The 27,651-nt window shown below is 32.8% G+C and overlaps 1 protein-coding gene across 9 annotated transcripts in view; it reads right to left on the bottom strand.

Annotated features, from left to right (window-relative positions):
* Nucleotides 1–27,651, bottom strand: part of PLEKHA5 (pleckstrin homology domain containing A5) — a 253,380-nt gene that overhangs the window by 79,673 nt on the left and 146,056 nt on the right. For 6 of the 9 annotated variants that reach the window (XM_081310693.1, XM_081310686.1, XM_081310687.1 and 3 more), the window contains exons 4-10: nt 24,779–24,862; nt 23,694–23,814; nt 21,753–21,857; nt 18,317–18,389; nt 12,192–12,292; nt 8,411–8,526; nt 3,748–4,215 (exon numbers count right to left, since the gene is read on the bottom strand). In XM_081310693.1, the coding sequence (XP_081166819.1) occupies nt 3,748–4,215; nt 8,411–8,526; nt 12,192–12,292; nt 18,317–18,389; nt 21,753–21,857; nt 23,694–23,814; nt 24,779–24,862 (1,068 nt within the window). Of the gene's footprint in view, nt 1–3,747; nt 4,216–8,106; nt 8,125–8,410; nt 8,527–12,191; nt 12,293–18,316; nt 18,390–21,752; nt 21,858–23,693; nt 23,815–24,778; nt 24,863–27,651 lie in introns of all 9 variants that reach the window. The other 3 variants (XM_081310685.1, XM_081310688.1, XM_081310690.1) reach the window with 1 other exon arrangement.

Raw genomic sequence — 27,651 nt, 5'->3', positions numbered from 1 at the left:
TGCATGCACACCTGCGTGCTTTGCTGCCTCCTACTGGTCATTAAAATATCACAGATGTTGGTAATTACACAAATCACAAAGGGTAAAAAAAACTAATGTGTAAATTACCTGACCACAATTTTAATAATCTGGAAATCCTTGGCTGATAATCTGAATGCTAAAGTCCTTTTGATACAAAACTTTATATCAGTAACAATGCATAAGTATTAAAATATTATAGTAAAAAAATACCATTGTGATCAGGTGTAATAAATTGAGATCTGAAGCATGCTAACAATGGGTATAATATATATATGTTACTTTTATACAAAGACAAAGTCATGTTAAATAAGTACAACTTTTCTTTGTGGGTTTAGGAACCCACAAAGCAGATAAGATTGAAAAATATAGCAACACGGGGGATAAACAGTAATGCTGGAAAAAATGGTTGATCAAAAAATTACTAGAACAAAGTTTTGATTCTTGCTTTTTTGCTAAATACTTAGATGAGTTACAGCAATTGCTTTGAGAATGCTAAGACAGTGGGGGAACAGCATAGTAAAGATAAAAAAAAAAATGCAGTCAAGGGAAGTTGATTCCATCCAAGAGACTGCCCTTGTATTAAAGCAGGATTATTTGGTCATTCATCAAATTTAAGAAATACAGTAAAAGCCTCAAAACATGCAAACGAGTCTAAATTAAGCATGTACTATATCATGAAAATGTATTCATAATGAAGGGACATACACTGCCAACCTAAAACATAGGAAAAACTATCTCTAAATCAATGTATAAATTACAGTTCAGAAAGTCTCATTAAACCAAACACCTCTGTCAGTGTTGAAGCATTCATAATGTGTGAGCTGGATTCTGTTGTACACAATGTACATTAAACTTGAACTGTCAAACCATCATATGATCATCAACACGTTTTTGTTTTTTTCAAGTTAGTGTGGTTAATTATTAAGTTTAAAAGGGTTTCTGCCATCTTTGGAATCACTTTTGGGGGACTTTTGGTAGAAAATTAAGTTATTACTAAGTAAAATCATTTTTGTCCCATACACTTTCTTGTATTTGGAGACTTGTTTTTCAAAAACTACATTTCCTTCAGTAATTTCCCCCCAAAGAAATTCAAATTAAGCAAAGTGTGTTTTACTTTTAAGTGAAAGCTTAAGAAATGAATACTGTAAGCTCCTTCATCAGGTTTCTTGGCTTATTCACCAGCAGCTGCCTGTCAGACACCATGAAAACCCTGTCCCTGTGATTATGCCATGCAGAATAATGGCTTAAGGCACCATGCATCTTAACAGTGCCTGCTACTCACAAAGAAACTTTAAAGCTTTGTTCACGGACACAGGGACCTATCATTTGACTAAATATTAAACCTTTTAATCTTTTTATCAGGACTTTAATAATAAAAGAAACCTTTTCATAAGGTTGAAAAAATGAATTATTCCAAGAATTACAATTTTGCTTCTTTCTACCAATAAAAAGTACCATGACACCTTTTAAATGATAAGGTTTATTTAATAATGTAGAAGATATTTTTCAAAGATCCAAAATAGATTCTAGTTATTTCAAAAGAATATCTAATTAACAGCATTTATGGAAACTGGCATCACTATGAACCCAAAGATGAGAGAATCCAGAGCCTTAGCTTAAAATAATTTAAGACCACCCTTTACAAGCCATCGATGTGCATTGAAAACAGTCACAGAAAGACTTTATAAACATTAATTATATTTATCAAGGGACTTAAAATTAACATTTATACTTAACAAAAGCAAAAACCTAATTTCCAAATACTTGCTGAATCTTTTTATACCCTTTTAAACTACAGAAATAATTAATTTATTTAAGGGAAAGTGATTATTCTTTGATGTGAGATTTAACTTGGCTAGAGACTCAGCAAATCTTTTTTTTTTTTTTAAGAGAGAGTGAGGGGGGGGGAGAGAGAGAGAGAGAGAATTTTTTTTTAATATTTATTTTTTTTTTAGTTCTCGGCGGACACAACATCTTTGTTGGTATGTGGTGCTGAGGATCGAACCCGGGCCGCACGCATGCCAGGCAAGCGTGCTACCGCTTGAGCCACATCCCCAGCCCCTCAGCAAATCTTCTGATTGTAATTTTTATTATTTTCTTGAAAGTGATTATTTTACCAAATAATTCCACATACCTTTCAATTTTCTTCCCCAGAACTATTTCTTGCTTCTTTTCTAATATTTATTTAACTTATTCATTTTGTCATTTTATCCAACATTTAAGAATTAACTTTTATTTATACATTTATATATTAATCAATTCACTTATTTATAATTTTGACCAATCTGGTAAATTAAAAATATTCTCTCTTTTGTTTTTAGTGTGCAGTTTGAGCATTGCTCACTCTTTTCTTTTTTTTAAAAAATTGACAAAAATTGCATACATTTCTCATATACAACATGATGCTTTAAAATATGTATATAATGTCAAATTGCTAAATAAAGTAAATTAATATATATATAACCTCATGTTTTTTTTTTTTGGTAGTGAAAACACTGAAAATCTCTTTCAGCAATTTTCATACATACAAATACATTACTAAAACTATAATCATTATGTTGTATAATCGACCTGCTAAATTATGTTTTTGAAATAGCAGCTATTTTTCACAATTCTCCCTTGGGAAATTTAGAAAAGAGAACTAAGAGTGTTAAAAAAACAAACAAACAGGTCAACTATGTATCATATAGAGGATATATGAGGATATATCATTGTAGGAAATAATAGATGAAGCCAAGTGTACCCAGGCTTTTGAGCTACACTTGTAGAAGAAATGAGACTTCTGACAATTGTGGAAAACTGGAAGAATATTCTTACACCTCAGAAATTTCACTGTTAAAATAATCTTCATTCAATTAACAAAATCCCAAAGCATCATTTAAGTCATTGTTTCCTGGTTTTCTACTGCTCAGAGTTAAAGTAACTATGCAGTTAATTTTTATGTTTAGTAGAATAATAAAGTACTTTTAAGAATTAAAATTTACTTTTTGATTTTATTTCTTTAATTTTTTTTTGTGTGTGGGGGTACTGGGGTTTAAACCCAGGAGTGCTTTACCACTGAGCTATATCCTCAGCCCTTTTTTATTTTGAGACAGGGTCTTGCTAAGGTGCTTAGGACTCACTCTAAAATGCCCTCTTTAAAATGTAAAATTTTGGGCTGGGGATATGGCTCAAGTGGTAGCGCGCTTGCCTGGCATGCGTGCGGCCCGGGTTCGATCCTCAGCACCACATATAAACAAAGATGTTGTGTCCGCCGAAAACTAAAAAATAAATATTAAAAATTCTCTCTCTCTCTCTCCCTCTCTGAGGAGGACATACAATCAATCAACAAATACATGAAAAAATGCTCACCATCTCTAGCAGTCAGAGAAATGCGAATCAAAACCACCCTAAGATACCATCTCACTCCAGTAAGATTGGCAGCCATTATGAAGTCAACAACAAGTGCTGGCGAGGATGTAGGGCTTAGTCTCTCCATCACCCAAAACTTGACTTTTACCTACAAGTTATAAGTCTTTCCTTGTGCTGGACCCGGAAGGATAGCCCCTTGCTATCAGCAAAACGAAATGATGGCACAATGAAGAACAGAAAAAAAATACTTACATCTGATCACTATGAGCAAAAGACCAAACTATAATATCTAATACTTTCAAGTAGTAGCTCAGAAACCAGTCTCCGCCAACAAAACGTCAAAGAAACCTGAATTCTGAGTAACAAGACACTTACCCTCTGGTTTCTTCTTCATGTCCCCTCCCTTTCTGGATTTTAATCCATTGTTCCAACTGTTGCATTGAATTTGTTCTTTGTATGACTCGATCAGCCTCTGTGTGCAAAGGCCCTGTATTTGGGTGATTTCCTCCTCTAAGATCTGCTAGGCTGACATTGACTATCTTGTTCTCTGAACTATTCACATTGACTTGTCTGTAGTGTGCAGTCTGGGCTAGGCATGATGACCCACTTTCATATTCAGATGGCAAAGAATTCAACTTTACACTGTTAATTTTTGTCAAAGGTCTATCTTGACCATCCTTCTGAAATCCGTATTTTTCAGCTTCTAATGCCCTTTTTTCTTCAATTTTGCCTATTTCCTTGTTTTTTTGATTGTTTTGGGCCTCTGGTTTAATTAGCACTCTATGGTTGGGAATGTTATTGGTTTCTTTAGTTGGTATACTTTCGGATGTAATCTTGTCCACTCTGAAATTAGAGAAAAAAAAAATCATAGTAAATCAGATGAAATAAGGCAGGTGTTATACTTGGGATTCAATCTAGGAAAAATCTGACTTCATAAAAACAAGCAAATATACCCAAAAAGAGTCACAGAGGACAAGTCTGCTCAAATCCTTAAAGCTGTGGTATTAACATTCAAGCACATCACCAAAATATATAAACAGAGAGGGGAAGAAGAAATCATAAGTAAAAAGCACTAGAGGATAAAAAGTGGTGTGTGCCCCCACCATTAGAAATCTGGAAATAAAGCAAATGATATTTCTTTTAACAGTTAAAACAACAAAATTGTAGTCAGTCACTTGAAATAAACATGGCTTCCAGCCATGATGGTTAGCTTTCCCATGAGACAAACATGAGTGCTAGTAGGAATAGCTGCAATAGGAAATCACAGCCTGATGCTATCATAGATCTAAACTGTAAGACTAGCTCTTTGTGTGCAAGAATACGTAAGCATGGTTTTAGAGCTTGTGGAGACAAACTACATTGTTTTCAGTGACAATTCTACCAGTGACCAGCTGTCTTTGGGCAAGGTACAGAAACTTGCCTCAAATTTGTCTTTGGAAATGGGTTTAACTGCAGTACCAAGATTAGAGGGCTGTTATGAGAACCAGATGAATTAATCAGTGGCAGGCACATCCCTTAGGACCAGAAGTGTTCTTATCAAACAATTCTGGATTAGAATCTGATATTTTCTGTCCATTTGCCCAACCAAAGAAAGTGGTAATTCACAGCATGTGTCTGGGCCACTTGAGAGGTTACTACCAACCATTCCAGTTGCTATCTCTAGGTCTTTTTGATGAGAATCAGTTTTTCTGAGCCTATCATATCCATGCTCTGACAAGATCAAGCTGAGTACCTGAATTTCTATCAAGCTGCCAATATCATGCCATTCAGGGAGGACTCTCAGGAACTGGCTAACTTTCCTGTTTCTTTTCATGGGTACTCTACCAGTAAGCTAATCCCCAAATTCCTTTTACATTTTGTTTTGAGAAAGGGTCTTACTAGGTTGCCCAGGCTGGCCTTGAATTTGGAATTCTTCTGCCTCAGCCTCCCAAGATGCTGGGATTGCAACATAAATCATTCTGCCTGGCCTTCCACATTTCAATACATATAATAATATTCCTAATTGAGCCTACATGTTTTTTGCTACCAAGTTTTGTGATGTGTGGAAAATATAATAATATACCCACATACGTATGTCTACATTCTAACTATAAAGATATATAGATATAGATATCTACAGACAGTTTGGGAAACAGTGGTTAAGGACAAAATGAAAAGAAATGCAATAAGTTTTCTTGGAGTAAGTTATAGCCTACCTTCATATTTAAGTTAGATATAAACCACAGCTTCCAGATTGGAATCAATAACAGAAATAGGAAAAGTTTACTAAGATATACTAGGGACCTTCTTTCCCTTGCAGGGTAATATTATTAGAAAAACTTCCACACAAAGCAAATTTATCCTTGCTGAATTTTGGGCAGTGGGGAATTAGCACTGAATATTAAATATCTTAATTTTTTTTTTTTTAATATTGGGGATTGAAGACAGGGGTGCTTTACCACTGAGCTATATTCTCAGCTCTTTATATTTTTAAATTTTAAGACAAGTTCTCAATAAGTTTCTCAGAGCCCTGTTAAGTTGATGAGACTGGCCTCAAACCTGTAAACCTCTTGCCTCAACCTCCTGAGTTGCTGGGATTACAGGCATGTAATACTATGTGGCTATCTTTAAAAAAATTCAAATTTCTTCATTTCTAGTCTATCTATCTAAAGTTATTCCTCTAAATTAGGACCATGTGCTTTTCCTAAAGATTTTTCATTGAGGATATCAGGTAAAAGACACATAAGATGACTTTTCTGTAAACGAAAAAGTGACCCAGAAAACTATGCTAAGATCACATAAATAATGCAAAACTCAATATCTAATGCAAAACTCATGATCTAATTTAAAAGAATAACATTTAAGCTATGACAGAAAATATAGCAAAAGTTAGTACAGCCATTATGGAGAAGGTATGAAGGTTCCTCAAAAAACTAAAAATAGAATTGCCATCTGATCTAGAAATTCCACTACTGGGACTATATCCAAAGGAACTAAAATCAGTATTTCAAATCTGCATTTTCATGCTTACTGCATGACAATAAACAATATTGTCCACAATAATCAAAATATGAAATCAATCTGGGTGTTCACTGATAAATGAATGGATAAAGAAAATGTGACATATCCATGTGTGATATATATACATGCGTATGTGTGTACAGGTATATACACACAAAAAATAGTATATATATAAATTAAGAAGTGGATATATTTAGAAATAATTTAGATATATAGACACACACACAATGGTATATAATTATTCAGCAATGAAAGACAGTAACTCTGTCATTTGCTGTGACATGGATGAACCAAAGATCATTAAGTGAAAAAAGATAAGCAAAGTATAGAAAGACAAAAATGTTCTCACTTACATATGAAACCTAAAATGTTTAAAGAAGTAGAGAACACAATAGTGATTATCAAAGTATGGAAAAGTGTGAAGGGGAAAGGATGGAGTGAGGATGGAAATGGGTCCAGGTGTGCAGCTGGAAAGGAGGAATAACTACCGTAACCCAATAGGAAAAGTATAGTTGATACTAATTAACTGAATATTTAAAAATAACTAGTAGAGAGGATTTTGAATGCTTCTAATAAAAGAAATACGTATAAGGTAACAGGTATGCCTGATATGATCATCACACACTATATACATTTTTTTAAATTTTTTATTTGTTTTAATTAGTTATACATGACAATAGAATGCACTTATCTACTTTGATATATCATACATAGATGGGACTATATACATGTTTTGAAATGTAACACTGTTTCCCAAAAATATTTATAATTACTGTTATGTGGATCAAAAATTAAAATGTAGGTTTGGGAGTATACCTCAGTGATGGAGTGCTTGTTTATTATGTTTATTATGTAAAAGCCTCTGGGTTAGATCTTCAGAACCCAATACAAAATGAAGTTTACAAACAAAACGAAAACAACACACACACACAAATACAATAAGACATATAAAATGAAAATAATGGGCCAGGCTGCTGGTGCATGCCTATAATCCCAGTGACTCATGAGGCTGAGGCAGGAGGATCTCAAGTTCAAACCCAGCCTCAGAAACTTAGCATGGCCTTAAGAAACTCGGCAAGACCCTGTCTCATGACAAAACATAAAAAAGGCTGGGGATGTGGCTCAGTGGTTAAGAGCCCCTGGGTTCAATCCCTGATATCAAATAAATAAATGTATTCAATTATCACTGACTAGAAACAAAACTTAATTGTATTATAAATCTTTTTAAAAATATAGGAATATATAAACACTTATTTTTAAAAGTACATTTATTCAGCTTCTATTTGTGTTGTTTGAGAAACAGATTTATTTTGACTAGTTTTTAATATAGTTGAGTATTAAAAATGATTCATATCTTCAAGCAGGAAAGAGAAACCATTCTTAGATCAATTTTAATAGTACATACCTATATTATGAAGGAATCTGAGTAATGGAGTTTTAAAAGAAAGAAGGTACAATTAATTAAGAAGTGGATATATTTAGAAATAATTTAAATGCTCGATGAACTATTTTCTGGAAATATTCACCATAAAAATAATCAGAATTCACTAGAGAATGTTAAATAAAATTCCTCAAATTTCTTATTATAATTTATTAAACTTCAAAATAAACATAAAAACAAATTAACTTCATGACAATAAATTCTCTCCTAAGATTTAGGATCTTTTAAAAAACACTGTCTTGAAGGATAAAAATTCTGTGTAGCTTTAAAATAACAATTAAAAATGTACTTACCGGAAATTAAAGGTAATTCTGTAAGAAGAAAGAACATTCAGTTTGAATGTTAGGATTCTAGATTCACCCCAGTACACTGATAGGTGAAAATGAATAAAGAGGAAAGGTAAAATAAAAATGTACGTGGTATCTTAAACAAAAGTCATATTAACTTAATATAAACATGAATTAATCCTTTCTTTCTGAGGGAAAACTGATTTTATATCATGACTATTAAAATGATATGTATATGATAATGAATACTTGCAAGGTATGGAATAAAATGAAAGTGGAAATCACTGTTATTTTCCTTATAGGCTTTTACCTTTTCACAGGTTCTGTCTGTACAAGGGCAGCATCTAACATGGCTTTCATCCACAACTCCATTTCCTTTCCTGTATCAGTGCAGAAATAATATGTCCGCATGTTTGGATGGGCTGCCTGATTGAAAATGACACGACCATTTTATCATAAAAATATGTAATCCTGTAAAAGAAAAAGAAAAAAAGGTAAGTGGTTCCTTACCTAGATCATCAGTATTTTATTTCAAAGAAAAGTAGACTTCTTTTGTATGTGATATAAAGTAATTTAAGAAAAACTATAAGTAGTAATGTTGAAAAAGATATTATTTTTCTCTTAATTTTTCTTTTAGTTGTGTGTTCTCTAAAAATTAAAAAAAAAAAAAAAGGAGTTAGGAAGGAAAGAATGGTACGAAATGAAGCATTTAGTGCTGTCTTTTCCATGTATACATCTCTAGCAATTTTCACTACTGCAAGTCACTTAAGAATAATGAGCAACTAGCAACAAAATTTCCCTCTGGTGTTAACAACTTGTTTAGTTCTCAAAAGCTGCTGTTACTTTGTAGAAGTCTTAGCAGACATCTATATACAAACTAAAATAAAAGATTTATAAATGATTTAAAAAATGATTACTTCCTATTAATTTTTATCTTTTTTAGCTTCATAGTTAAAATTTAAATAACAGTTTCAGTTAGAAGAAACCTCATGTAACTGATACAGGTTTTTCTACTTCTTCTTCTTCTTCTTTTTTTTTTTTTGTTACTAGGGATTGAACAAACCCAGGGCCTCACTCATGCTAAGCAAGCACTCTACCACTAACACCTGTTTTTTTTTTTTTTAATCATGGTTCAATCTGCATCTTTATCAGTGAAACAGAAGGAAAACAAAAGATGCTGATGAGATGCCTATACAGGGTGTAAACACTAAACATTGATACATTGATCTTAATCTCTGGTCTAACTTGCAAAGATGGAGAGCAGAAAAAGCTGTGTTGAAGCAGGAAAGAAAGTGGAAGTCAGGAGTGAGGAAATGTTTTTAATTTCCTCCACAGTGGTACATGCTTATAACCCTAGCTATTCAGGAGGCTAAGGCAGAAAAACCACAATTTTGAAACCAGCCTGGACAACTTTGTGATTCTCTGTCTCAAAATAAAAAATAAAAAGGGATAGAGATATAACTCCCAGTAAACCCACCCATCTCTAATAAAAGTCTGTGATCATTGTCCATTAGATGGCCCATTAGGCTATTTCAGCCTAGAGTAAGGGAAGCACAATAAGTATATAGTTAGTGTGCTAAATAAATGTAAAAAAAGGAAAGGAATAAATCTTGAACCACATACTTCACTCTTCTAAGATCTGATTAGCTACTTCACCTACGATGCCAAATTAGTTTCTGAAAACTTTTTTTTTAAGGTTACACATAAATTTAATGAACACACTATTAAAATGGCATAACCAATAAATTTCACTTGATTATATAGGAAATAACCATATCAACACAGCTCAAAAGAAACAGATCAAATGCCCCATATTGTTCAAATTATTAAAACTGCCACAAAAATGTCACTGAACTGTCCAAGCAGGCTTCTGAAGAAATAAAAAGTCACTGCCCATGCTAGGAGGCCACCCACTCTTGCTATCAGTCAAGTGGAAATATTTACCAGATGATGTCAAACTACCCAATACAGCTTTATGTTCCATGCTTGAGTATATACAGTATTTATCTATGATGTTTCTACTTACATTTTTAAAAATTTTTTTTTAGTTATACATGGATATAATATCTTTATTTTGTTTATTTATCTTTATGTGGTGCTGAGGACTGAACCCAGTACCTCACATGTGCAAGGCAAGTGCTCTGAGCCACAACCCCAACCCACTACTTACCCTTTTGATAAGTAGTAGCATCAGTGTCAACAGACTCAGTAATAAAGCAGATCATAAATTCAGAAGAAACACCATGGAAGAAAGAATTTGAGACAGCAATTACTCTTCTTGTTGTAGAAAAAATAAAATTAAATCAAATAATTACAGAAAAAATATACTAAACGTGTATTTACTTTTATTGCTATTTTAACATTCTAGTATTTTTTAAGAGTCTAAGAATCCAGGCAAAATGTCCTACAAACAGAAAAAAACTCAATAAACATCGGCTAAATTGACAAGCAACAAAAAACTTAAGCTTCTAACCAAATAACAGTATTACTATTATATAGTCCTACATGTGTATTTTATAAAGTTATTATGTTTATCCACATTTTGCTATAACATTTTGTTACAACACTTCAAAATATTTAATTTTTTTCCTCTAGTTTACCCACTGTTTCTTTTTTTGGGGGGGAGAGGGCAGTATTGGGGATTGAACTCAGGGGCACATGACCACTGAGCCACATCCCCATCCCTATTTTGTATTTTTATTTAGAGACAGGGTCTCACTGAGTTACTTAGCGCCTCACTATTGTTGAGGCTGGCTTTGAACTCACGATCCTCCTGTCTCAGCCTCTGAGCCACTGGGATCACAGGCGTGAACCACTGTGCCGGGCCTTACTCACAGTTTATAAGTTTATTCTGATAAATTTTACTTAAATAAGAAGTTACTCCCCTTTTATCCTCAGGCCTCATATTATGTTCTCAAAAGGTTATCCATATTTAGCCCATCCTTCTATCTCTACTCTTCTTACCTCTATACCTAAAGTTATAAATCAATTGTGGTCCTTAGTATTCTTTTAAAGTAAATAGGCCCAGCAGCTCGAGAGGCTGAGGCAGGAGGACTGCAAATTCAAAGCCAGCCTCAGCAACTTAGTCAGGTCCTAAGCAACTTAGCAAGATCCTGCCTCAAAACAAAAAAATAAAAAGGGCTGGGAATGTGGCTCAGTGGTTAAGTGCCCCTGGGTTCAATTCTTGGTACGGGAGTGGGGGGGGGGGAGGTAAACAAGTATTTAAAATTGAATAAATTGATAACAAGATAAACACTTTTTATTGTTAAACGATAGTATATATTATTCTTACTCGCCTCTTTTTCTTTAAAATGAAATTTCTACATTAAACCCTTTAGAGTTCTTCAAACATAAGTGACCCAAAGTGAGGGAAAAAAGGGAGGACAAGGGGCAGGGAAAAAAAAGAGGTTAACTTTTGGAATTTATTTTAGTCATAATCATTAAGACAAGAAATGCAGCATGTTTTTTGAAAACAAAAATTTACCTATTTAGCATTAAAGTGGTTTTTACTGAAAGTGATCCACAAACCAGCAAAATCACAGAGATGAGTAGGTAATGTTATGGGAGTGGATCTCAGGTCTGGTTGGATTTAATAATGGCAGATTTAATGTCTTAACTTCAGTTGTCTCGGGAAAATTATCAGATGAGCATTATATACTTAGACCCAAGAACATGTTTGCAATTATCCTATAAATTCATAAATACACATATATTATGCCAAAACCAGTTGTCTTTTATAATTCTCTTACCACAAATTTATTATGAAAAAATTCCGGCATATAGTAACTTTGAAAGAATAGCATGATGATCACCAGGACATCTGTATCTATATTTATGAATTATTTAGCATTTTGACATGTTTTATCTAAAACCAATTGAAAACAGGTATGAAGGCACCTGATCTCTGAATATTTCAGCATGTTTCCTAAAGGGACTTTCTCCCATACAACCATAAGATCATTAATTAATATTTTACATATTAAAAAACAGCATAGCTGAAATATCTTTTCCCAAATCTGTGGGTCAATATCTATTTTTAAAATCAATGCAAGTTTCAAACACAGAATAAAATAGCACAATTATTTCCTTACCTTAAAAGCATATTTTCGATTAATGTGATCCTCAGAGGTTAGCATAGCTATCTGAAAACTAGGTAATAGTATGCTTCCCAGGATACCCTCTTCTTTCTCATCTAAGAGATAATATTGGATTAGAATGTTAAATGTTCTTATGAAGCAGAATAAGTTTTCTCAAAGTTTATTTGGAACAAATCAAAAGGTTCTTATATATATATATATAATTGTATTTACGTTTAGGCAGATCTTTTTAAGGTTTTAAATGAAAACTTCAAATAGCAGAAAGATATTTATTTATTATCAACAGGTTTTCCTATTCTAAGCAAATAAAAAATTGCTTATAAAAAATGTCTCTTAGACACAAAAACATTGTACACTTCTTTGGTTTATGTGGTGCTGCATTCTATAAAATCCCTTTCCATAGGATTCACTCAAAATACATTAGCATGTAAGTGATTACACAAAAACTTTAATCCTACCCACATTTATGGTAGGATTTAAATGCCCAACCATTTTAATGCCAGGTAAATATGTGGTTCACTTGCTTGCATCCTTCAGTCTTTGCTCAACTGACTCATCAATGAGGCTTTCCTTTGTTACCCTAATATAAAATGTTTTGCAAGTTCAAAGTCAGCTTCAGCAACTTTACAAGGCCCTAAGCAACTCAGTGAGGCCCTGTCTCAAATAAAAAGGGGCTGGAGATATAGCTCAGTGGTAAAGCACCCCAGGGTTAAATCCCCAGTACCAAAACCAACCAACCAACCAACTAACCAACCAACCAACAAAAAGAACAAAACATTTATTTTGTCACAGCACAGATGCATGTTGTTAAATTACAGCTTGGGGCCGAGGCCTTTATAAAATTTGAAATAACTAGAACTAAAGTTAGTTAACTAGTTATAGAACTAAAAGACGAATTAATTAAGTTGTATGTTGGGCTGGTGAAATCACCAATGAGGGAAAACTATACATGGAAAAAATTTTTATTATGCTTTCTGTGTGCTTTCAAAAATACCCTGAATTTAAGAAGGGGTTTTACTTATTTTTTCTTCATTTGTGGGATACATGGTGAAACTTCCAAAAGGGAAAAAAGATACATTAGATGGAGGTTAATTATATCTATAGTTTTTCTCAGAACAATGGAACAAAATTTTGCTTTTATTATATTGTACTCATTCAGATGTATTTCGGTAATACAAAAAAGAATCAACAGAAGTGCATACTCAGTCCAAAGCATTAAAAAAGATCTGGAAAGTAGTCTTCAATCATGCAGAATATGTCCATTCCAAAAAATGTCATATTCTAATTTTAAATCCAGTTTTGTTTACAAATAAAGGATTTAATCAGAAACAGCTCATGAAGTCATCCAATACCTTCTTTTATGTTCCATAATAAAATTATCTTTCCTAAAGTTGCTATATAATATGTAGAGGTAGTATAGTATGGTGATTTCCTTGCATTACAGATTGTTTCCAGTCTGGCATTAATTAGCTGTGAGATTTGGGGCACATTATTAATGCTCAGAACATTAGTTTCATCATCTATAAAACTGAGCACGTATTAGGAGTTACCTCAAAAGACTGTTATGAGGGTTAAATAAGTTAATACAAAGAATTCAGCACATATTTAAGTGTCCAATAAATATTGCCATTATTATTAAATTAAATACCAGTGTATATACAATATTCATTTCTGTTAAATGACCATCTTAAGAATTCTTTACTAGAGTCTTCAAATGCTCTTAATCATGCCATTCTTGTTTAGTTCTATCCTAAATGCTGCCTCACCAGATAGAGTGCTTCAGACACTGCCAAGCAAAGAGTAGGTACTGAGTAATGTTAAAGAGAGTGAACAAACTTGCCATAGGTCTGGCTGAGGTCCTTTAGAGACTATATGGGCAATTACTCTTTCTGCTCCATTCTTCTTCCTTGTTTTCTTTGCCATAGGTGGTGGTCCCAAGAACACTCTCCAATAATATGCCTTCTACACATTAATCACAGAATTTACTTTCCAGGGAACACAACTTTGGATAGGAGCCATAAAAATCTCAATATTTTATTGGAGTAAAGTGACATTTTAGATTCCTAATTTCAAGTTTAGCTTTAAAAATATCTGGGAATGTGAAATATATACAATTACAGCTGGGTAATTATATTACTACTAATTATCATTTCTAATCTGGGCTCTTGGCTTCTAGTTCAAGTGTTAGTGATTTTTCTATAATGTATGTTTTATCCTGTTATTATTCTTGAGCTAAGGATAAGAGTTAAGATTCATTAGGATGGCAAACAAATACCTTATTGGGTCTTCAGATAGAACTTTAATTTTAGCAATATAAATCTTGTGTCATTTTACAAATATGACAAGCACACGTGCTTTGTGCACAGTAAGTTCTTTGGCCGGATCATCCTTCTTTTCTGATTCCTTCCTTGTATAGGCATGGTCAATACTCACCTGAACATAAACAAGCATGTACCATGGCATTTGTTTTATACTTTGTCAGCTAATCTGTGCACTCTCCATTAACAGCTTGAGGGATCTTGTGATAATGTAAATTGTAAACATACAATTTTTATGTTTAAAAACATTTACTTGTTTCTTTATGACTTTTATGGTAGAATTCAGACTCCAAAGAGTTCTACATGGTGTGATCTCTATTTGTCTTGTCCTGTCTCCTTCCCTATTGGTAGCTCCACAACTTGGTTTGCTTTTTTTCCCCTCCTTCAACATTCTAAATTCAACATCCAAGATTCAACTTTCCTAATTCAGAGGCTTTGCATTGTTCTCCCCTCTCCACCCCAACTCCCAATACTCTGTTCACTTTGGCTCTTCCTTGTTATTTAGACCTCATTATCTAAAACACCTGCCCAGAATATTCATCTGATGAATCTTTCCGCCATGTCCACCTTTCATATTCTGACCTTATTTACCATATCCCTCTTCCCTCTACAATGCACATTTCATGAAGAGTTTTCTCACACTGCTATTTTTTCAATACTTGGAAACAGGATCAGCAATAAATATTTGTTGACTGAACTAAGTCCCAATTTAAGTTTTGTCAAAAGACTGAATAACAGGGTAGAGAAACTTAAGTGCTGTGTCACAGTGTGGTATTGGACTTCCATCTGCTGATTTTTATTTAAAACCTAACATTTCTCTTTGGATAAAATTTAAAAACTTATGTTACACACTTCTTTCTAATCAGCTGAGGAGCAGAAGAGAGTTAACTGTTTTCTTTCCTTTCTACATTTTCTAAGAAAAACTTCCTATCTCGGATACTACTACAATTAATAAATACATCAAATGTAAAATGCAGGTGGTTAGCTGGAAATGGTGGCAAATACTTGTAGTCTCAGAGGCGTGGGAAGGCTGAGGTCCTAAGCTTGTGTCTAAGTAAAATATGTAAGCGTCACTTGTACATTGTTGGTGGGACTGCAAATTGGTGCAACCAATTTGGAAAGCAGTATGGAGATTTCTTGGAAAGCTGGGAATGGAACCACCATTTGATCCAGCTATTCCCCTTCTGGGTCTATTCCCTAAAGACCTAAAAACAGCATGCTACAGGGACACTGCTACATCGATGTTCATAGCAGTACAATTCACAATAGTAAGACTGTGGAAGCAACCTAGATGCCCTTCAATAGACGAATGGATAAAAAAAATGTGGCATTTATACACAATGGAGTATTACTCTGCATTAAGAAATGACAAAATTATAGAATTTGGAGGGAAATGGATGGCATTAGAGCAGATTATGCTAAGTGAAGCTAGCCAATCCCTAAAAAACAAATGCCAAATGTCTTCTTTGATATAAGGAGAGTAACTAAGAACAGAGTAGGGAAGAAGAGCATGAGAAGATGAATAACATTAAACAGGGATGAGAGGTGGGAGGGACAGGGAGAGAGAAGGGTAATTGCTTGGAAATGGAAGGAGACCCTTAGGGTTATACAAAATTACATACAAGAGGAAGTGAGGGGAAAAGGAAAAATAATACAAGGGGGAGAAATGAATTACAGTAGAGGGGGTAGAGAGAGAAGAGGGGAGGGGAGGGGAGGGGGGATAGTAGAGGATAGGAAAGGCAGCTGAATACAACAGACATGAGTATGTCAACATGTAAATCAATGTAAGTGTAACTGATGTGACTCTGCAATCTGTATACGGGGTAAAAATGGGAGTTCATAACCCACTTGAATCAAAGTGTGAAATATGATATATCAAGAACTATGTAATGTTTTGAACAACCAATAAAAAAAAGACAAACAATAAAAACAGCTAATATTGAGGAAATTAATTAAACTTCATATTAAATGCCAGATCTCAGGAATAAAAAAAAAATATGTAAGCGTTTCTGGGTTCAACCCTGGTAAAACAAACAAATAAATAAATTGCAGGTTGTTAACAATATCCTTTTAAAATTAATAAAGCAATTTCCATATTAGGAATCAAAAAAATAGAAACAGTAAATATTTTCCTAGTCTCATTTTAAACTCTATATTATAGTCCACAAATTTACAGAAAATGAACAAAGTATAAATTATAAGCACAGGGATAATGCTGGAGAGACAAGTCCTACCTTTCTGAAAAAGTGGGAAAACCTTTGGGAAAATAATTATAGAGTAAGCTCAACACTTAATGTAAGATAATACCACAACTGATGCCTGATAAAATACAATAAAAGGAAATTTTATATTCGGTTAATTCTGACTCAGCAGTACTTTTCAACCACATTTTGCTGGGGAGTAAAATGATAAAAACAATTCTAGTAATTCCAAATTTTGTCATTGTTATTGCTGTTTTTGGGTACCAGGGATTGAACTCAGAGGCACTTGACTACTGAGCCACACCCCTAGCCCTATTTTATATTTTATTTAGAGACAGGGTCTCACTGAGTTACTTAGTGCCTCACTTTTTGCTGAGGCTGGCTTTGAACTCTTAATCCTCCTGCCTTAGCCTTCTGAGCCACTAGGATTATAGGTATGCACCACCGTGCCCAGCTTCTAGAAATTCCATATTTTGAAGGTTAATATGTGTTATATTTCTATCACAGATGACCATAAGATTTTTCCATATATCTTTTATGTAACTGAAAAATAGATTTAAAAATTGCTAATTGGTTCTAAAACTCATTCCCATAGGAACTCATACTTCTTGAGAAAAGTAGTAAATTATTAATTATGGATTGACAATCTAATTATTTAAGAGGTGACAGTTTCCAATTAGACTTTGAAGTAGAGAAGAGGAAGACATTGTCCAGATTCATGATTTCATATTGCAGCTGAGCGGATTTCTCTGGAAAGTGGTCTGACTAGGTATGCCTTTCACTGACAGATACTAGTTTGGTAATATTTAAGGGACCCATATCACAGAAGAAGAGAGAATTCCCAGGACTGTTATGGTATATGCCTATAGTCCCAACTACTCAGGATGCTAAGGTAAGAGAATTACTTGAGCCCAGAAGTTTGAGGCCTGCCTGGGCATCACTGTAAGATCCAGTTCATTTAAACACACACACACACACACACACATACACACACACACACCAATAAAAATAAAATAATTCATCCTTACAGGAGAATGAAAATTCTTATTCCATAACTAAAGTAATACCTCTATTTATTGCCAACATTGATGGTCTGGTAATGGGTCAGGGAGAAGGCTATCATTAGTTTTTGTTTTTTAAATAAGGTTCAAAATAAATATATTTCACTGTAATTTATGATTTTCATTTGAGATTATACCAGAGTAGTTCCTTGAACTCGGCAATTATTTGCTGAGAAGCAGCACTAGGTGTTTAATGGAACTATAACTAAATCTGACAAAATTGGCATGTGAAAAAACTTCATTAAAGTAAGGATTTTATCTATTAGACAATGAATTAAAGGATAGATAGTAAAGGTTTATAAAAGACAAATCAGATTATAGGAACTGGACCAAAATTCATACTAATCTGTCTGAAGTACCACATTGCCTTCTGTCATATCCCAGTAACTAAGAATCTCAGGTCAATGAAGAAGAGTTTTCTTCATATAATATGTGCTAATAAAAATAGCAAAAGTGGTAATGTTTTTTCTAAGAAAGTTCTACTACTTATATATTCTAATGACAAAAGAATACACTATGACAGTTTATGGCAAACTTACCTCTGTAATAAAACAGGCAAAGGTCAGAAAGCACAAACCAGCGTTTCTTCCACAGCTTCATGCCAGTACTGTCCTAAAATTAAATCAATGTATTTATTTTCATTTCAGTCAATTAAAACTCACTTTTGGTGATTTCGTTTAAAATACACTTTTAAAACAAGATGTCTCTGTTATGTGTGTAAGTAATATAACCAAATTAAAAGGCCAAACAAAATTATAGGATACTAAGTTTCAGTTAGACAGGAGAAATAAGTTCTGGCATTTTACTGTACAATAGTAGTGACTACAGACAACAATAATGTACTATATATTTCAAAAAATCTATAACAGAAATTTGAATGTTTTCATCATAGAGAAATGATAAAATATTTGAGGAATAGATATACTTCCCTGATTTGAACACTATACAATGTTTACATGTATGGAAACATCACATGGCACCCCATAGATATATAAATTTTTATGGGTTAATTAAAATAATCTAGAAGTCCTTTACTAGGGACTTATATTAAGATATTTCTAAGTAGACTGGTCTTTGAAAGTAATACTGCCATGTACAAAAACTACACAGAAGCAATTTAACTTGGTTTTATATTTGTAAGCAATTTAAAACTCTCTGAACACACAATTCTGCTATGATGAGAATAATGTAGCCATGCATCAGTGTGTACACTCTGCTAAGCCAGATTTAATCAATATATTAATCTTCAACAAGAGGCAAAATATGTGAATTGAAATTGTTGCAAAGGTAACCTGATTTAAAATGAGTGTAAATAAAGAAAACAATATGCAAAAACACTTCATAAACATTTTTATTGTTATGTCTACAGTTTGGATTTTGTTCACCCTGCAGAAATGAGTAACTATTTGGCATTTATTTCTACATAATTCAGTTCATAAAAATATCAGTCTCAAGCAAAATTATAATTTTTTAAAAATAAAACTACTTTCCTTAGGCAATAAAATTCAATTGCAAGAAAAAATTAAACAGATACCCCCAAAAAACAGAGGCCAGTTTGAATGCACATCAATATTGCTTAGTTTATTTGTAATTGTGACAATCATCTAATGATAACTTTAGAACAACAGAAATTAAAAACCCTTGGATATAAAAGATTTTTCCTTAAAATTAACAGATATCAAGGAAGAAACCAAAAATAAAGGTAATTAAATGGTACGTTTTTTTTTTATTCCTTTTTATATTCTTTCTTTAGTACAGATAAAAGGCTCTGCAAAAATAATTTTTTTAAGCATACATATACCACAAACTAAACACTTATGACTAGGGAGGTGATGACAGGAGGATCGCAAGTTGGAGGCCAGCCTCAGCAACTTAGCAGGACACTGTCTCAAAATAAAAAAGGACTGGAGATGTAATTCAGTGGTAAAGCACTCTGGTTTCCATTTCCAGGACCCAAAACAAAACAAAACAAAACAAAACAAAAACAAAATCACAAAAGCACCCAAACCAAAGAGAAAAAACTTATGTTAGAGCCAACTAGTTGGTAATACTTCTGCAATACTACATTAACTAAGGGATAAGGGAACTAGAAGAAGAATTATTTTAAGGAGTCCTATTATCCACTATTAGGACAAATACTGTCCTGATCTACTTGAACATATTTTGAACAATGACTAGTTAAAAAACACAAACACTACCTAAAAAATATATTTTTTTATATATACTAAAGTCTTTTGGTGAAAATCTTTTGGTTTAGGTAAGCTTAAATGACAGATAGTTAAAATATAACAATGATTTTTAAATGAAAAATAAAAATTTGGCTGGGTATGGTGGCATATGCAGCAGCTTGGGATGCTGGGCAGGAGGACTGCAAGTTCAAAACCAGCCTCAGCAACTTAATGAGGCCCTGAGACCCTTAGCAAAAGCCTGAATCAAAATTAAAAAATTAAGAAGGGCTGGGGATATTGGGTTCAATCCCTAGTTAAAAAAAAAAAAAAGCCATCCAAGCATATGCCCAGTCAACTTAGTGAGAATTTGCAAAATTAATTTACTTGAATGGTGGGGAATTCTCTGAATTTTAAGATTATCCTCTTTCAATACATTAGCTAAACTCAACTTTCAGATGAAATACACTATAATGAATAGTCACAAAAAATTCATTATGAGTTTTAATGAATAAAAATTAGCTCAGCTGAAAGTAATTAGCAATATTTAACAAAATAGATTAACACCACCAATAAACTAATTCAAAAATATTTTTATTTTTAATAAACTCAGTAATTGTATATTTTTATGGGATAGTATAACATTTTAATACATGTATACAAATGTGTTAATGAACTGGGACCACTGGCATAACATTTGTTACCTCAGATTATGTATCATTCAATGAACTAGTGTTTTAATTTGCTTTGTCATGTAGAATACGAGAACAAAGGCAAAAGCCTTGAATGTTGAACACATTCTCTCAATTATCTGGCAACCTACTCATCTGAAATCTAGCTGAAATCTGAAAGTAAATAACATCCTCAAAGTAATAAAAATGATGGCAAAGTCCAAGGGGATAATATCCTTACATGCTTATGAATCCCCATACTAATAACAACTTTCCAAAAAATCTTAGTTATCAAGCTTCCTACATAGTACAATATAAACCCCAACTTATAAAGCTCTCTGAAAGTGAACTCCGAGCAAATAGCCAAACAAGAAAAAAGAAAAACCAAACAGCCCAAAAACTTATAAGGAAGAGAGAATAGTCTTAAAATACAGAAGCCAAAACCCAGAAAAAGTCAGAAATATCCAAATTATTTTCAGATTCCTCTATGAAGAATGGCAAGAATGCGCTGGGGTTGTGGATCAGTGATAGAGCGCTTGCCTAGCACATTCGAGGCCCTGGGTTCAATCCTTAGCACCACATAAAAACAAATAAAAATAAAAGATGATATTATGTCCAACTAAAAAATAAATATTAAAAAAAGAATGGCAGGGAAGTATAGAGTTGTGCATTTATCTAATGATTTTTAATATGAATAGAAAAGCCAAATGTTTAAAAAATATTTCTGCCTGGAAAATTTACAAAAATATATAGAATGCTTCACAAATTCATATGTCATGCTTGTGCAGAGGCCAGGCTCATCTTCCCTCTAATTCCAATTTCAGTATATAAGATGTTGAAGCAAGCACTGCATAGAGAATTTAAGCATGGGATTCCTAACACATAGCACCTATTTAATTTTAGACCTAGAAATACCTATAGCCAACATATACAGTCTTTATTGTAACATCCATTCCTTTTTCTGTCTTTATTTTTCACCTGACACTCTTAGGGGTAATAAAAGTCAAGGGGTATGGGAGACTATTGTACATTTCCTTTTCTATTTTATATATTTTCATGTAATTGTCTTGGCAAAATTCAGCTCAAAAGATCTCTTTGATTCTATCCTTTATTTCTTATCAAATGGGAGAAAAAAATACCTGTTTATAAAGCCAACCTCGTCTGACCACAGGTGCGTTAGGATTTCTTTTAATTGAATTTGACCTCTTTCCAAAATTATGAACTTTCTTTGAAGCCCGTGATGTCTAAACAGAAAAAAAAAAAAAAGAGAAAATGCAGTAATAATGCTTAGATATTTGAAATTATTTTTTATCTTCACTATTTTAATCTTGTATTTTTTAGATTTCTCTGAGACTTGTAGGAAAAATAAATTATCACAATTCAACTTTTGTTGGCTTGGTTGTTTCAAGTGTAATAGTTCAATACAAAGAATCCTCCTACCCTCAGGATATTACAAAAGGATCATAGGTTTTACACTATTGCCTTTAAAATCTATATATACTATTCTTAAAGTGCAGTATTTTGTTTTATCTACTTTATAAAATGAATAGTAAGTAAAAATTATTAACAAATGTATAAGAATAAGTCAAATGGTAAAACATTTTGCTTTATATCTGCATTTAATAGTGTTTTGATGAATGAAGGCTAACAGCATTATTTGTACACAACAGTATTTTTTCTAAACTGCTTTCAACTAGATAATGCTTACAGTATAAAATTCAAATAGCACAAAAATATAAAACAGGACCAGTCTACTTCTTACCCTTGGGGTCTAGCATCCAGCCAACCCTCCTGACAACCTAGTGAGGTAATCAATATTACTATGGGCATGTGCATTCCTATCAATCTAAAATAATTGTTCTTATAGTTATGGAGTATCTTATCTTTTTCAAATGACTATACACATAGTATCCATTTCACTTGAGACTCACTACATAAAGAAAAAGAAAAATGTCTATTTTACTACACTTTTGCCAATATGCTATGCTTTAAAACTTTTTGACTTCTGCAAATCCAATTGCTGAAAAATGGTCTTTTTTTTGTTATAATTAGCATTTTTCTTATTACTGAGACTGAGAATCTTTTCCATGTACTAAAGAGTAAATTCCATTTTCTTTTTTTAGAATTGATTTTACAGTATTTGCCCACATTTAAATGGGATCATAACCCTTTTTCTTATTAATCCAAGGCAGTTCTTTAATTATCAAGTAATTATTCTTTGTTATATGAATTACAGATATTCTGCATATATGAAAATAATGTGGTTGACTTTCTCATTATTTCATATTTTTACTTTTGGTTTTACATCATATTTCAAAAGTCCATCTGCATTCTGAGTTTAGCTTTCTTCTGTTATTTAGTGAGAATTAGAAATTACTTACATTATTTGAAAATTTTATTTACTTGTAATATCCTACAAAACTTTATTTTAAATAAACAACTTAGCAGACATTAAAAAAAAAACTATTGTCTACTGCCCATTCCCTTACAATAAACATAATTTTAAATTATAACTATTTTTCTACTATGTTTCCTAAATCTAGGCATTCATGTAGTCGGAAAATTTTTGATTTCTAGGTTATTGTATTAATCTTCCCTTTCAATCTTAAATTGAGCCAGGTGTGGTGGTAAACATCTGTAATTCCAGCAACCTGGTAAGCTGAGGCAGGAGGATCTCAAGTTCAAGGGCAGCCTCAGCAACTTAGTGAAACTTAGTGAAACTTTTGTCTCAAAATTAAAAATTCAAAAAAGGATGGGGATGTAATTCAGTGGTAAAGTGTTCCTAGGTTCAATCTCCAGCATCAAAAAGAAAAAAAAGAAGAAAACCATAACAAACCTTACACTGATTCAATAAAGTGCCTATTCTCTCACACAAGCATTTTTCTATATGCAAAATTATTCAACATGTAAACTAAGTATTTTTTTAAAATGTCATTAAATTACAACTTTATTACTTTATATTTCAAACACTGCTCCTCATATCAATTACCTCCAATACAGTTAAATCCATGTAGTAATAAAAATATAATAATTACACATACTATCACTGATCAATAATTAACAATAAGCAAAGTACTTACTCTGCCTATAGGGCTCATTGGATGTACTGCATAATCTGAACTCATGTTATAGTTAGAAGCTTCATTTATCATACTTATAGGCCGTTCTTTCTTTTCTTCAGACGTCATGGTTGCAACAGTTCTGAAAATAAAATATGTTAAATTCTAGAACTTACTGTGTAAGTAAACTGCTTTACAGTAATGCTTTCCTGAAGTTAACAAAGCAAGAGTCCTGTTTTCAAAATAACTGGATACTTGTTACTACAGAGTAACATTTAATATTTACAACTATTTTAAACAAAATTAACTCTTCTGCTAAACTCAATGTAATTAATATCATGCTAATTCTAAAAGGCATTACTGAAGATAATCAACTTGGTCATCTAACAGGAAAATTACAGGCCAGGCATGGTGATGTACACTGGTAGTCCCAGCTACTCAGGAGGCTGAGGCAAGAGGATTGATTGCTTGAGCTTAAAGAATTTGAGACCAGCCTGGGCAACAAAGCAAGACTCTGTCTAAAACAAAAAATAAAAACAAAAAGGAATTATAAGAAACTGGGGGCGAGTTCAGTTGTAGAAGACAAGATTACATGCTTGCGGCTCTGGGTTCAATTCCCAGTACCACCCCCTGGAAAAAAGAATAAAAGAGGAATAAGATTAATTATTCTAATGTTAAAAATAAGAAAATGTTAATATTTGTGGCCAGCTTCATAGTATATAATTTTTTTTTCACTTATTTCTTTTAATGCTTATGAAATCCTAGGAAATGTACTGAGTGGAAGGAGAAAAACTGAGTTCAAATTAAGTTTAATAATTTTGCCAAGTTTATACAGCTTCTTTAACTTTTATATTCTATGCTCTTGAGAATTCAAACTTTCTCAGTTTGAATTCTCACAAAAATAGCTTCTAAAATTATATTCCTCCTGAAAAATAAATTTTAGGTCATGTCTACACCACATGTAGTTAACAGCTGGGACTATTACACTTGACTGCAACTGTTCAGGTAAGAAAACTATTCAATTTTACTGTATTAAATATGGATTAGAGCAATCTCAATGCTAACCTCATTCTGATTACAGGCAATGCATGAAACTTTTTACTTACTGTTCATTCACTACAAAAATACAATTGTCCTGTGATGGCTGTCCTGTGACTGGATGTTTGCAGGTCACTTTCCTTTCATTATGGCTGAAAGAATAAAAGAAAAAGATAACATGTAGGCACTTCTATTATCACTAATATTTTGGTAGCAAAACACCCATTTCTTTATTGTAAAATTAAGATTACTGAACAAAGAAGATGAAATTCAAACCACCTGTCATTTGGAGTTCTAAATATACCTTTTCTACTATCTACTGTGGGTAAATATGTGCAAAAATGCTACTTAACAGTTTTATAATATCACTGAACTCACTGCAGCTTACTCTGATCTCAATTCTTTCTTCTTGATAGTTGATTTGGCATACAATCACTACACACACACACACACACACACACACACACACACACCTGTATTATTCTCTAATCATTTTGTCAAAAATGAATTAAAAGTATAAGAAACCAACATATCAACTCCAGCTTTAATTGTTTCAAAGTGGCAATTTTCTATTACTGGATGGGACTATCAAACCTTACTGCTCTTGTTAATGTTTTTTAGAATTCACTTTTGTAAAGTTTAAAATTAATTTTAAATTTCAGAATCATTTCTTTTGTTATGTGAACATTTACATTGCATTTAATACTGCTGAATCTTAAAGTATTGCAATGGTAAAGGGTAAACACAGTTGCTAAGTAATTAAATGAAATTAAAAATGAGTTGAACAAACACTGAGTGCCAATAAGTGAAAAATTTCATAAAACTATGTCTGTTAGTATAAATTCTTTTAATAGCAGATAGAGCACTTGACAGTGTGGGAAGTAGCTGGCCTATTGTTAGGTTCTGACCACTATCCTTGTCACAAAGGAGGAGGCCATGGCTCAGGAGGGACACAATGATTTCCAGTTTTTCTTCAGTTCTACCAAATTTAACCACGTATTCTTTTTTTTTTTTTGAATTGTAACCAATTTACTTATATAAAAATATAATAACATACGTTACATAATATAAATTGAGATTCTTGATTCAATGTGTTAGCTCAGTGGCCAGGAAAAGCTGTAATAATTTTTTTTTAACCACGTATTCTTTTAAAATTATGCTTTCATCCGATACATGTTATACTTTTCTGTAGTTCAGTGTGATTTTTAAAAAATTTTACTCTTGAAGAGCCTCAAAATTCAGATCAAGAGTGCCATCAGTTCTGTTTTAACACTTGTGTAGAAATGTGTTCTAAGATGATTCATAGATTAGTAAATGATATGAGCATAACACAACTTCACTGTCACTTATGCATTATTTTGCTGTAAGAAGTACTAAGTGAATCTGCAATCTGCATCCAGCAGAACTCAGTCACATAAGAATTCACAAAACATATATCTGCATATGCTTCAAACATTTTACCAGCTATTTCAGTTCATTGTCTGTTTTCTGAAACACACTCATCCACATCTGGTGATACAACTTTAGATTTACTTTTAGACCATGCCTCTTATAAATTTTCCCAATAACTCACCAGCTAAAACCCTTCCAATAAAGTTCACTTCTATAAGCAAAAATCACAGGTATTTTTCAAGGCTGGGTATATATTTGTTGTAGTATTTCTAGCATTTTGTAACAATTAACGTGTAAAGCTGTGATACCATTTTTATTAGATTGCATCTTTATTTCTATGTGTTACTAATGAAGTTTTGTGTTGTTTTTTGAGATAAGATCTTTCTATTGTTCAAGGCCTTGAACTCCTGGGCTCAAGCAATCCTCCTGTCTCAGACTCCTAAGTAAATGCAACTATAGATACATGCCATGATGCCCACCTACTACTAAGAATTTTTGACTAAAGCTCCTCACCTCATTTCCCCCTCAAGTCCTGTGCTTTTCATTGCCTGATTTTGTAGTGAGATATTTTTAGGAATATCCCTGTTGTGTTCTAGCAAAACTGATCACACTACAACTTCAGAAATTTTACTACTAAAAATGTATTTGAAGCTTTAATAGATAAAGATATTGTGTCCAAATAAAACAATAATAATAATAATAATAATAATAATAATAATAATAATAAATTAAAAAATAAAAAAGGGCTAGGAACATGTCTCATTGGTTAAGTGCCGATGGGTTCAATCCTGGCACTGCCACCACCACCCCCAAATATAAATTCTTGTCAGAGATCTGATGCTCTTTGTGAATAAAAAGGGAAAATGTACGATTTTATATAAATTTATTTCCAAGGGAATCCTTATAAAAAGGTATGAAATTCAGGTCTTGATATAAAACATGGCTATGGTCAAAGAGTAAACTAATTCCTGCCTTGTCTCTAAACTCACTATGGCATGGCAGGAAGGTCAAACACTACTAAGTATCTTCCAGATTTCCCTCTTCGATATCCCCTAATGTATAGATCTAAACCAGTGATTCTCAACTGAGGGAGGTAGGGAGGGAGGGTTTTATCTCTTGAAGGCCATCTGACAATCTCCAGTAATCTTTCTGAACATCATAACTGGGGAGGGTTGCTGGAATCTATAGGAGCCAGGGTTTTACAATGCACAGTGAAGTCCTCCCCAAATTATCTACCCAAATAACAGTGCTAAGGAAGAGAAATTTTGCATTAGACCATCTCAGCCCTTTACCAATTAATTATACTGAATAAGCAACATTTATTATTTCTTGGTGTTGCTGCATTTCTCTAGACAAAATGAAGGCAGTAAGAAACAATGGCAACTGAGAAAACAAGTTCTGAAATCAGATGATACAAGTTTGATTCCTAACTCTTCCACTAACTAGGCCATCTTAGGCAAGTTAATTTACCTCTCTGTATCTAAACTGCTTCAGTAGCTTTGCCACAAGTTGTTAGTTTAATATAATCAGAAATACACATATACAAAAT

This window comes from Spermophilus citellus (assembly GCF_964194105.1).
Source record: "Spermophilus citellus genome assembly, chromosome: 10".
In the NCBI taxonomy this organism is placed as follows: domain Eukaryota; kingdom Metazoa; phylum Chordata; class Mammalia; order Rodentia; family Sciuridae; genus Spermophilus; species Spermophilus citellus.
The sequence above is the reverse complement of the archived record's forward strand: the minus strand, read 5'-3'. Positions and strand labels throughout refer to the sequence as shown.